Here is a 12,886-nt window from a genome sequence, read left to right on the forward strand (position 1 = left end):
CAGGCCTTTCTTGTTCGTTGCCCTTGGAAGCCGTGTGAAGAAGATGGCGTGTGGTGTAGATGAAGAACATGCACAGTTGCACTAAACGTATAGATCTTTACAGTATTTCTCTAAGAAAGAAGCTTTAAGGCAATGAATGGGTGATACTATCCGTCAAATTGAAAGGTATAGATCTTTCATCATGCGTTGATTGTTGGGAGCATACGGTGATGGTAGAGTCCGCAATAATCAATACACATACGACTAACACATCAAGGAGTTCCCTCAAAAAAAAACTAACACATCAAGGAACAAAGGACATATAGACTAACAAAGCACCAATGGGCAGCTAGGCTAACCGCTTGCATCCCTAAGAATTGCTGAAGACGTAGAAAGGGCTACTTTTCGGGACAGCTAAGTAATGTCTTGGTATTCCAAGAAAGAAGCTTTAAGGCAATGAATGGGTGATACTATCCGTCAAATTGAAAGGTATAGATCTTTCATCATGCGTTGATTGTTGGGAGCGTACGGTGATGGTAGAGTCCACAATAATCAATACACATACGACTAACACATCAAGGAGTTCCCTCAAAAAAACTAACACATCAAGGAACAAAGGACATATAGACTAACAAAGCACCAACGGGCAGCTAGGCTAACCGCTTGCATCCCTAAGAATTGCAGAAGACGTAGAAAGGGCTACTTTTCAGGACAACTAAGTAATGTCTTGGTATTCCAAGAAAGAAGCTTTAAGGCAATGAATGGGTGATACTATCCGTCAAATTGAAAGGTATAGATCTTTCATCATGCGTTGATTGTTGGGAGCGTACGGTGATGGTAGAGTCCGCAATAATCAATACACATACGACTAACACATCAAGGAGTTCCCTCAAAAAAAAACTAACACATCAAGGAACAAAGGACATATAGACTAACAAAGCACCAACGGGCAGCTAGGCTAACCGCTTGCATCCCTAAGAATTGCAGAAGACGTAGAAAGGGCTACTTTTTAGGACAGCTAAGTAATGTCTTGGTATTCCAAGACCAATTAACATACATGACTTATTCAATCGATGGCGTAAATTGGGGGTAATCTACCTTTATTAACTGCAGCGGCAGCGTTGTGCTGGACCATTTGGGTCACAAGAAATGAAGTGTTGTTTGACAAATGTAGACCAAGAACTTTCTTGCAGGTTGGTAGTGGGCCGAGACAAGCTGGCCTCTATGGATTTTTAGAGGTGGTATTTTGGCCTTGTCTCGTTGCTTTTCTAAGAATTAATTTTAGTTAGAACCGTGATTTTTAGTAAGCTGCACATCAAAAGAATCTACAGCCCCAAGAATCGTGTTGTTTGGCAATCTTGATTATTGTATCAATCCTGAGTAAAATGACTTATATGCCCTTAGGGTGAGAGCATTTTCTTAACTGTGCCTTGCCCTTTTCACCCCATCGCCTCCACCATCGACCCATCCACCACCACCGCCTCCCCCCACTGCCACCACCAATGGTGCCTCCTGCGGTGGCCAACATCCGCCCCCGCTTGGCCCACAACCACTGCCGCCGCCTACCTCGTCGAGTCTCCCCTCACCACCGCGTCCTTCGATGGTCCCGCCGCCATCGTTGAGGACACCAGGTGTGTAGCTAGCTCCTTCCTGTTCCTTATCGGCCATGCCATCACCATGCACATAGGGGGTGGCCGGGGGCAGCAAGCAGGGGAGGAAAGGGGCGAGCGGTGGAGCTCCTTCCTTGCGCAGGGGAGTGAGACAGCGGAGCGGTGGGGCGGCGGAGATGGCCGATAGCAGAGGGGAGGGCTGGAGGGGTAACAAACAAAGATAGGCTGACGGTAGAAGGCCTCCCTCGCGGTACAAAGGTTGCGGTGTATAGTTCAAAGCTCACTTACTTTCACAACTGTAGCCAAAATAATCAGAGAAGAATCCAGGCATTTGGGTGGGATTTTGGATTGTTTTCATCTAGAATCTAATTTTAATTGGAAACAAACATGCCCTTTATTAAGTGTCTTCATAAATAAGCCACTTGCCTTTTAAAATCATGGGGTACTTTTCGAAGACAGGAAGAATTTTTTGACCACTTCTGTTAATAAAAGGAGTTATCTTATAAATTGTTTTGGGTAGTGCAATTCAAAGTTTTCATGGACCCCCTCCAGGACTAGTAGACGGCCACACTGGTTAGTAGGTTTCATGAGTTATTGGCGTCCAAATGCCAGGGATGGATCTACGTAGAGAATGCAGGGGGTGCGGGCACATCCATACCAAAACTAAAAAAAGCAGTGATTATGATTAAATCTTCATGGTAAAAATATAAAAAAAATATATACACCTACACAACAAGCGCACGTCCCTTTAATTTGATCAGAGATTTGCATCCAAGGCTCTCCTACCCAACTTCACTGGTTCGTCGGCAGTGGCGGAGTAAAGTGCCGACTGCCGAACCCGCATGCAAGCCCAACCTCGCTGCGGAGGGCAGACGGCAGTCGGCTCCTCCCATGCAGATATTGGACTTCGGATCATCAAGCGGAAATATCAGATGCTCCACGCCGGAAAAATATCCCACTCCGCAAGCTACCAGCCGTAACATGTTCTGCTTTCCCAGATCCAGTTCACTTCCACTCTCTCCAAGTCCTGCAGTCAAAACACCGCCCGCTCGATGGCGTCTCCACCCACTTAGTCGAGGTCCGGACCCCAATGACTCGCCACGGCCCACCGCCGCTCTCCTCTCCTCCTCAGTGGCTGCACCCCAGCCTCATTCACTCCCGCCTCCTGCTCCTCCTCACCGTAGCCCTCGACGCTACCACGGCCTTCGTCCTGCTCCTCCTGATCCTCACCGTCGTGATCACGGTGCCCCCTGCCATGCGGCCGCTCTCCAAGCTCCCCCAAGCCCGTGGTGTTGCTCGTATCCTCGGATGGCTTCCGCTGTGGGTACCAGTACAAGGTCCTTCCCCCGCACATCTACCGCCTCATTGCCAGCGTCGACACCGACCTCCTCCTCATCACCTCCTCCTGCGGCTAGAGTCGGCAAGGGCGTCGTGGCCGCGCCGTACTTCGCGACCGCCTCTAGGCTCGCCAGACATGGTGGTCGCCATCCACTAGAGTGTCGCGCCTGACATGTTGCAAGTGTGTGTTTCAGGTGTTTCATATGCATGTTGCAAGTGTTTTATGTGGATGTTGCAAAAGTGGATCGGGATGCTGCATATGTTGCAATGGCTACACACGTATGTTGCAAGCGTCTGTTCCAAATATTTCAGCTATTTCAAACTTATGTTGCATGTGCTTTATCTTGGTGTTGTATATGTTTCACACTTATATTGCAAGTGTTTCATCCGGACGTTGCATATATTTCATACATATGTTGCAAGTATTTCATCTAGATGTTGCATATGTTTGTAATGGTTACACATGTGTTTTAGATGTATGTTGCAAGTGTTTCAACTATTTCGGACGTATGTTGCAAATATTTTCTCTAGATGTTGCAAAAATAGATACGATGTTGCATATGTTGCAGTGGACCTATCTGTAGCAGACGTCTGATGCAGCTGCTGGTTCCGCCTGCATGCGTGTGGGTGTGGAGCGGGCACTAGTGGTAGGCGTGAAAAACAGTGCGGACGCAGATGGAGACGGAGTGGCGCAGTACACGGAGCGGTGCGGAACATGCAGCGGGCAAGGGATACGGTGTAGGCACGGGACACAGAGCAGCACGGGCCTCCACGTAAAGCAGGCGCAGGCGTGCGGCGCAGGCGCTCGGCCTAGCCCCGTCCGAATATAGCGTTTCCTAAGAAAAGAAGCTACCTTTTCTTACATCCCAGACCACGTTTGCTGACTCCAGAAACACGAAATCTACCTGTGGGACCAGGGTGTGAGAGCGACGACGGCGAAGTCGTCGGAGACCATTGCAATCACCACTGCACTGCTGCTTGTCTGGTCTGCTCACCGGTGCTTGGTTCATCGCTTCCTTCATCTGTTAGTCTGTGCATTATTGCAGACTTTGCCATCATCCTATACGCTTGTCCCCCCTATCAATGTGATAAATGAACACCACTGCACGCTTCGATTTGACGGACAGAAAAACAGCAAGTAGAGGTCCACTCATTACTGTAAAGTTCCATACTTCAGTCCAACCATTCTTCATCTGCAGTTCTGCACTGACACTACTACATGATAAATTTTCTTCACACTGCTTCATAGGCCAGAGAACAAGAAAAGCCCTGATAGATATGATGTATCTTCCCATCTTCATCCTCATATTCTTGAGTTCACTCTGTCAATCCGACGATCAGCTGACACATACAAAGCCGCTCTTTCCCAAAGACACGCTCATCTCGGCCGGCGGAGACTTTGCTCTTGGCTTCTTTTCTCCTACCAATTCAAGCAACAAGTTATACATTGGAATTTGGTACAACAATGTCCCAGAGCGCACGGTGGTGTGGATTGCCAACCGTGACAGCCCAATCACCAACCCTACATCAGCGAAGCTCGCTATCTCAAACAATTCAGGACTGGTGTTGTCAGACTCCCAAGGGCACATCTTTTGGACGGCAACGAGCAACACAAGTGAAGGTGCTGGAGCTTTTGCAGTATTACTCAGCTCAGGAAACTTTGTCCTTCGATCGCCGAATGGCACGGACATATGGCAAAGCTTTGATCACTCGACTGATACAATGCTTCCAACCATGAGGGTTATACTAAGCTACAAGTCACAACCGGCAACACGCCTCTTTGCTTGGAAGGGCCCTGACGATCCATCAACTGGGGACATCTCTTGCAGCATGGATCCCACCTCAAACCTTCAGATGTTCATTTGGAATGGGACTTTGCCGTACATGCGTTACGCTGTTGTTAATGATGTCCCAGTATCTGGCGGCACGTACCAGAGCAATAATATCTCTGTCACGTACCAAGCGATGATGGGCGACACAGGGGATGATGAGACCTACTATATGTTCACAGTCTTAGCCAGTTCCCCCTAGTGTTTGTAAAGTAATTTGCTCCTCCTCTATACGCGCGGCAGGAGCAGACGTCGAAAGGGCTCCTATGTTGCTGCACTATAGCCGCGGTAGGGGCAGATGTCGAAAGACTCCCCTACCGCACTGTAGCCACAGCAGGGGCAGGCGCCAAAGTCAGCCTTGCTGTCGCATCCAGTTAGTGTAGCAGCATGGCAGTCTGATATGTATGTGTAGTAGGATTAGATAGGTAGAGTTGTATATATAGCTTCACACTGCAACTCGGTGAAGAGAGAGAGTTCAGTTTTGCCATCTCCTCTGCAGAGCTCCGGCCAATGCTGGTGCTTGTGTTGTGTGTGTGCACTCTGTCCTCCCTCCCTCTTCTAACTCTTAACTCTAGCCGTAGTGTGTGTGCGAGAACGCTGGTGAATGATCGGCTCACCCGTGCGGGAGATCCCGGGCCCAACAAGTGCTATCGGACCCGTACAAGTGCCGTCGCCGGACTAACCGCTGGCGATGACGGACGGTTCGGAGATGGACGACAGCAGCGGCGCTGCTGTGGCTGCCCAGCCACGACAGAAGGTCATCGTGCGCACGGTACGGGAGGTCAGCGGCACCAGTTGGCCGACGCTAACTCGCACCAACTATGACGAGTGAGCAGTAACCATGAAGGTCAAGCTCAGAGCCCGACGACTCTGGAATGCTATTGACAAGGGCACTGACAACGAAGAAGACGACATGTCAGCGTTGGAGGCTATCCTCGCTGCTATGTCAGCGGAGTACAGGGAGCCGTTGGTGGCGAAGAACTCTGCTAAGGAGGCGTGGAAGGCCATTGCAGCGATACGCGTCGGCTCCGACCGCGCAAAGAAGGCGATGGCCCAATTACTGAAGCATGAGTACTCTAACCTCAAGTTCAAGGATGGTGAGTCGGTAGAGGACTTCTCCCTCCGTCTGCAGTCGCTCATCAGCAAGCTGAGGAGCCACGGCGTCACCATCGACGAAGAAGAGGCGGTCTCCAAGTACCTCCACTCCGTGCCGGTGAAGTACATCCAGATCGCTCTCTCCATAGAGACGATGCTAGACTTATCCACCCTCACCATTGAGGATGTGACAGGTCGTCTGCGGGTAGTGGACGAGCGCATGGAGCAGGCCACAGCAACGACGGACAGCAGCAAGCTGCTGCTGACAGAGGAGGAGTGGGTTGCCCGAATGAATAAGAAGAAGTCCGAGGAAGCCTCCTCCAGCCGCGGTGGTGATGGCAAGTGCCGCGGCAAGGCTTTTTTCGGAGAATAAGAAGAAGAAGGTCTACCCCAATGCCTGCCGACACTGCGAGAAGACGGGCCATCGGGCAAAGGAGTGCCCAAATCGCAAGCAGAAGAAAAAGGCTGAGGCTCATTTAGCGCAGGCTGATGAGGATGATGAGGCCACTCTCCTGATGGCAACGTTCTATGCACCGCACGATGTTGAGGCCAAGGAGAAGGGAGAGGTGATGGTGGTGGAAGGGCACGGCAAGGCTCTGAACGTTGTCAACCTCGACGAACCGCACGCCCAAGTCCACATCAGACGTGAGGGCGGCGAGCAGGAGCAGCGATGGTACCTGGACTCCGACGCCAGGAACCACATGACGGGCTCCAAGGAAGCCTTCTCCAATCTCGACGACAACATGACCGGCATGGTGAAGTTCGGTGATGGTTCAAGGGTGGCGATCCGAGAGTGCGGCACCATCATCTTCATGTGCTAGATAGGTGAGCACCGTGCGCTGATGGATGTGTGCTACATCCTGCAGCTGCGTTCAAGCATCGTCAGCAACGGGCAGCTGGACGAGCACTGATGCAAGGTACTGATCGAGAGCGAGATCCTGAAGATTCGGGATCGGGAGCGGCGTCTTCTTGCGAAGGTAAAACGCTCATGTAATCGATTGTACCTACTCGACTTGAAGGTGGAGCAGCCGGTGTGCCTGGCAGCACGGCACATCGAGGAGCCATGGCTGTGGCATGCCTGATTCGGCCATCTCAGCTTCGTCGCGCTCGGTCGGCTAGAGAAGATGGTCCGAGGGCTGCCCCCACATCAAGCACGCAGGCGAGCTGTGTGATAGCTGTCTGGCCAAGAAACAGAGGAGGCTGCCATTCCCAAAGGCGACCAAGTATCACGCGGTGGATGCTTTCGAGCTCGTCAACGGCGATCTCTGCGGGCCAATAACGCCAGCCACAAACGGTGGTCGACGGTACTTCCTCCTACTCGTGGATGATTACAATCGCTAACTGCAACTCCGGACGAGCAAGGACGAGGTGGAGAGCGGCAAGAAGCTACACGTGCTACAGAGTGATCACGGTGGTGAATTCACTTCAGTGGAGTTCACTGCGTACTACGCGGATCAGGGTATGGTGCGACACCACACCGCACCGTACTCGCCATAGCAGAATGGTATGGTGGAGCGGCAGAACCATACGGTGGTAGGCATGGCTCCATCCATGATGAAGGCCAAAAGCATGCCGACAAAGTTCTGGGGAGAGGCGGTGACCACGGCGGTGTTCATCCTCAACCGCGCGCCCACCAAGGCCCTGAAGGGCAATACGTTGTTCGAAGCTTGGTATGGGCACAAGCCAAGCGTGTCTTTCCTCTAGACATTCAGCTGCATCGACTACGTCAGGAAGACAAAGTCGATCCTCACCAAGCTAGAGGACAGGAGCACACCGATGGTGCTCTTGGGCTATGAGGAAGGAACCAAGGCGTACCAGCTCTACGACCCATGCGGAGGCAAGGTGGCTGTCTCACGTGACGTCGTGTTCAATGAGAAGGCGGCCTAGGACTAGGATAGTCCGGGCACAGGGGAAGCTGGCGGCTTCACCAGCACCTTTGCCGTTGAGCACTTGGTCATCCACGGTGGTAGAGACGCTAGAGAGGAGGTGCCGACCACTCCAGCAATAGAGCGGAGCACTCCTAGGGTGGTGCCGAGCACTCTAGGATGGGTGCCGAGCAGTCTAGGAGGGGTGCCGAGCACTCTAGGAGTGGTGTCGAGTGGTCCTGTAGTGGTGCCGACCACTCCAGGATGGATGCTGAACGCTCCCGTAGCGGAGCCGAGAGGTCTTGCAGTGGTATCGACCATTCCAAGACTGGTGCCGAGCACTCCCTGGAGCGGTGCCGAGCACTTCAAGAGGGGTGCCGAGCACTATAGCCAGGGTGCCGAGCACTCCAAGTGCTGTGCCGACCACTCTGGCGGAACAAGGGACTCCATTGATGTTGATCGAGTTCGCCTCACCTCCAAGCGACATCACTGAGTTCGTGGATGCCTTCCATGATGGTGAGGAGGTGTGGTTCCATAGGCTGGATGACATCGTCGGCGGCACAGGGTCCTCAGGCCTGGTGGGTCGGCTACTGAATGACCCAGAGCTGCTTCTCGTCAGTGCAGAGGAACCACCCACGTTCGCGCTGGCCGAGCGTGATGCAAATTGGCGACGGGCGATGCTGGAGGAGATGAAGACGATCGAGGAAAATGAGACTTGGGTGCTTGTCGATCCACCTTCAGGATGTCGTCTGATCGACCTAAAGTGGGTGTACAAGGTCAAGCGGGATGAACGCAGTGCCATTGTCAAGCACAAGGTGCGCCTCGTCGCCCGAGGCTTTGTCCAGCACGAGGGCATCGACTTTGAAGAAGTCTTTGCGCCGGTAGCGTGCATGGAGTCTATCCGACTGCTGCTGGCTTTGGCAGCAGCGAAGGACTGCCGCGTCCATCACCTAGACATAAAATCGTCCTTCCTCAACGGCGAGCTGGCGGAGACGGTCTTCGCTAGGCTCTCCAGGTTTCGCCGTCAAGGGAGCAAAGCACAGGGTGCTCCGACTGCGCAAGGCGCTCTACGGGCTGCGGCAGGCCCCACGAGCGTGGAACCGAGCACGCTGGGCGAGCTTAGGTTCACGTGGTGCGCAACCGAGCACGTGCTCTACATGGGATGACGAGGGAAGGAGGAGCTCGTCGTCGGCGTGTATGTGGACGACTTGATCGTCACCGGCGCGCATGCGGAGTACATCGACAGCTTCAAGCGCGAGTTGGCGGCTCGTTTTTTGAATGAGTGATCTCGGTACGCTCTCCTACTACCTTGACATCGAGGTGAGACAGGGGAAGGAGGTGCTCACGCTCGGTTAGAGTGCGTATGCCTCGAAGCTGTTGGAGCGGAGCGACATGGGTAAGTGAAAGCCGTGCGTGACTCCGATGAAGGAGTGGATGAAGCTGATGAAGGCTAGTACCGCGGCGAAGGTAGATACAACACTCTACCATATCATTGTCGGCGGTCTACGCTACCTAGTCCACACGAGGCCGGACATTGCATTCGTCGTGGGCTACGTCAGCCGCTTCATGGAGGATCCCCAAGAGGATCACTGTTCCACGGTAAAGCGGCTGCTGCGCTACGTCAAGGGGATGGTGGATCAGGTGATCGTCTTCCCCAAGACCGGCAGAAGTGGGCTGCAGCTCACTATGTTCAGCGATGCAGACATAGCGGGGGACATCGACGGACGGCGGAGCACCTCTGGCGTACTTGTCTTCCTCAGGTCGGCTCAAATCTCATGGTTGTCGTTGATACAGAAGGTGGTGGCGTTGTCCAGGTGTGAGGCAGAGTACGTGGCGGCGGTGTCTGTGTACTAGGATTAGATGGGTAGAGTACGTGGAGGCAGAGTACGTGGCGGCGGTGTCTATCGCTAAAGTCAGCCCTGCTGTCACGTCTAGTCACTGTAGCAGTCTGACATGTCTGTGTACTAGGATTAGATAGGTAGAGTTGTATATATAGCTTTCCACTGTAACTCAGTGAAAAGAGAGAGTTTAGTTTTGCCATCTCATCTGCAGAGCTCCGGTCAACGCTGGTGCTTGTGTTGTGTGTGTGCGCTATGTTCTCCCTTCCTCTTCTACCTCCAGCCGTAGTGTGTGTGCGAGAACGCCGGTGAGCAGTCGGCTCACCCGTGCGGGAGATCCTAGGCCCAACAGTGTTGACTGTGATCTCAATGCATCTTGTGGCCCTTTCGGCTATTGTGATGGCACGAAGGCAATGCCGACATGCCAGTGCCCTGATGGTTTTGAGCTGCTCGACGGCCTCAGCTTCTCTAGAGGATGCCGGAGAAAGGAAGAGCTGAAATGCGGAGTGGAGAACTATTTCATGACCATGCCTAATATGAAGATCCCTGACAAATTCTTGCACATCAAGAATAGAACCTTCGACCAGTGTGCATCGAGGTGTTTGGTTTGGACTGGGGATCTCATTGACATGGAGAAGGCCAGTCTTTTAGAGAACTTGTACATCCGCCTTGGCGAATCTCCTGGTACGTGTGTTCCTTCTTTCCCCCGGAGTGACATTTGTGCATGATGTGCCGCATCATCGCTCTTCTGAGGCCTATCTGTAAGATAGTAGTAAGATGGAGATTTCTCCAAAATAACTTAGGATTTATTTCAATTTGTGCAAGCACTAATGGACTTTAAAACTTAATTAGATTTCGCATCAAATAAACCATGACAGCATATATTTCTTTATACTGTCTTTGACACCACTGAAGCAGACAAAAAAGAAGAAAAAAATTATCAACCACCAGTTTCACTTTTCATGTTGGCAGCGACAAATTATGCAAAACCTCAAACGTCATGATATCTAAAGCCGAATCAGTAATATCCACAAGTAACTGTTCAAGTGGTAATTATGTTGTTGAATACTCACAGGACTGCAATGAAACTACCGTCAGTAAGTCTATGTTTACTTAAATATATTTGTAATGCTGCTTTCCTCTCATTGAAAATGTGCATAGCATGTCTGCAAAAAAAAATATTCACAAGAACATATTTTAGAGATAAAGTATTCGCAGATCAGTCAGGAGAACCCTGTGCAAAGTAAACTCACACAGTTGCAAGGAATGCTTTATGCAATAAATTCTAACAGGATAAATTTCTATGTACAGATCAGAAGAAGAGCAATTTTCTGGAATTTTTACTCCCAACTATAGCATGTCTGCTGCTACGTACAGTCGGAGCTCTTGTTTGGACATGTAAAAGCAGAGGTATGGAGAAAATGAGCCCTTGTTTTTTAAAAAAAATGCAGTGTTAATGTGTAAATGTTCAAGGAAAATAGAGTCATCCATTGATGTAGCAGGCAAATGGCACAAGAAGAAAGTCCAGACAAGAATGATGCTAGAATGCCTGAGTTCTACGGATGAAGCTGGGGGAAACAATATAGAGTTACCATTTATTAGCTTTGAAAACATTGTCACAGCAACAGACAATTTCTCTGACTGCAATATGCTTGGGAAAAGAGGTTTTGGCAAAGTATACAAGGTACTAGTAAAAAGTTTCACCTTGAAAATTTACATTACTTGAAATAAAAATTCGGATTTCTGAATGATGAAATCGTCTAGGGAAAGTTGGAAGGAACCAAGAAAGTAGCCATCAAGAGACTGAGCAAGGGTTCTGGGCAAGGCACCAAGGAGTTCAGAAATGAAGTAGTCTTGATTGCAAAGTTGCAGCACAAGAACCTAGTTAAACTTTTCGGTTGCTGTGTTCATGAAGATGAGAAGCTGTTAGTTTATGAGTATTTGCCCAACAAAAGCTTGGATTACTTCCTCTTTGGTACATTGAATTTTAAATTTTTTCATACAATTAGTAAAATCAACAAATATATGTGCACATGTGTCTTCTAATATGCCCTGTTTCATATTATTCTTGTAGACTCTGCAAGAAAATCAATGCTTCAGTGGCCAACAAGGTTCAAGATAATCCACGGGGTAGCTAGAGGAATTATGTATCTTCATCGGGACTCAAGATTAACTATCATCCATCGAGATCTTAAAGCAAGCAACATCTTGTTAGATAAGGACATGAGCCCAAAGATATCAGATTTCGGCATGGCTAGAATATTCAGTGGCGACGAGTTCCAAGCAAATACTAACCGGATTGTAGGGACATACACCCTGTTCGTTCGGGCTTATTTGGCTTATAAGTCGTACTTTTTCAGCCAACGAATAATATTTTTCTCACACCAAATCAGCCAACGGTACTTTCAGTCATGGCTTATCAGTCAAATAAGCCCAAGCGAACAGAGCGATAGTAAGTAACTCCTGCATTGCCAACTCTTCATATAGAATTAATTCGCTTTGCAGTTTCACAAATATGCAAACATTTTTGGTGAAACAATTTGCGCAGTGGTTACATGTCTCCTGAATATGCGATGGAAGGTGGATTTTCAGTCAAGTCTGACACCTACAGCTTTGGTGTTTTAATGCTGGAGATAGTAAGTGGTTTAAAGATCAGCTCACCACATCTTATCATGGATTTTCCTAACCTTAGAGCATATGTAAGTACCGGGAGATTCATATAATTCTGAACTATCCACATGAGACAAAAAGTGAGCTCAATATGAGATTGTGTCATGTTTCAGGCATGGAAGAAGTGGAAAGAACGGAAAATTGAAGATTTGGTGGACTCATCAGTCATGGAGAATTGCTCCCTTGATGAAGTTTCACGATGTATCCATATAGGACCCTTGTGTGTTCAAGACAATCCGAGTTACAAGCCACTCATGTCAGTGGTTATGTCCATACTGGAGAACAAAACGACGCCACTTCCGACACCGAATCAACCTGTATATTTTGCACTTAGGGACTCCTACCAACCTGGTAAGGCAGTTGACAGCAAGGAATTGTCTACAAATGATATGAGTCTCACTGTGCTAGAGGGCCGTTAGATGTTTGGTTTTCATAACTGATTGGGAGGACAAACCCCACAGGAACATTCATTGCAAAACTAAAACTAGAATTAAACGTTCAGTCCATGTGAAATGTGAATGTCAGTAATTCGCATTTTGCAACAGTGTAATAAGTCTGCATGATATAACTGCATAAAGACAGGTGATTTTCTTCTCTCAGCTCATGTGGTTGTACTGTTTGTGTGCTTATTATGTGGATCCGATTGTAGGCACGGGACACAG

General features: G+C 49.7%; 1 protein-coding gene across 1 annotated transcript; it reads left to right on the forward strand.

Annotated features, from left to right (window-relative positions):
* Window positions 1–4,205: 4,205 nt before the first annotated feature.
* Window positions 4,206–12,811, forward strand: LOC136492397 (uncharacterized). Its single transcript, XM_066488426.1, has 11 exons — window positions 4,206–4,957; window positions 6,156–6,665; window positions 8,198–8,531; window positions 9,145–9,530; window positions 9,838–10,238; window positions 10,866–10,964; window positions 11,057–11,238; window positions 11,319–11,529; window positions 11,629–11,872; window positions 12,103–12,253; window positions 12,338–12,811. The coding sequence occupies exons 1-11, from the start codon at window positions 4,206–4,208 to the stop codon at window positions 12,641–12,643; spliced, it is 3,576 nt and encodes a 1,191-aa protein (XP_066344523.1). The 3' UTR covers window positions 12,644–12,811.
* The last annotated feature ends 75 nt before the right edge of the window (window positions 12,812–12,886 follow it).

The sequence above is a fragment of the Miscanthus floridulus genome, chromosome 11 (genome assembly GCF_019320115.1).
Source record: "Miscanthus floridulus cultivar M001 chromosome 11, ASM1932011v1, whole genome shotgun sequence".
NCBI classification, from domain to species: Eukaryota; Viridiplantae; Streptophyta; class Magnoliopsida; order Poales; family Poaceae; genus Miscanthus; species Miscanthus floridulus.

Coding starts and splice junctions, on each gene's coding strand:
- LOC136492397 (XM_066488426.1), top strand. CDS start 4,206: ATGATGTATCTTCCCATCTTCATCCTCATATTCTTGAGTTCACTCTGT. Junction 9,531..9,837: donor AAGGTGGTGGCGTTGTCCAG/GTGTGAGGCAGA, acceptor TTCTACCTCCAG/CCGTAGTGTGTGTGCGAGAA. Junction 11,239..11,318: donor GTTTTGGCAAAGTATACAAG/GTACTAGTAAAA, acceptor GAAATCGTCTAG/GGAAAGTTGGAAGGAACCAA.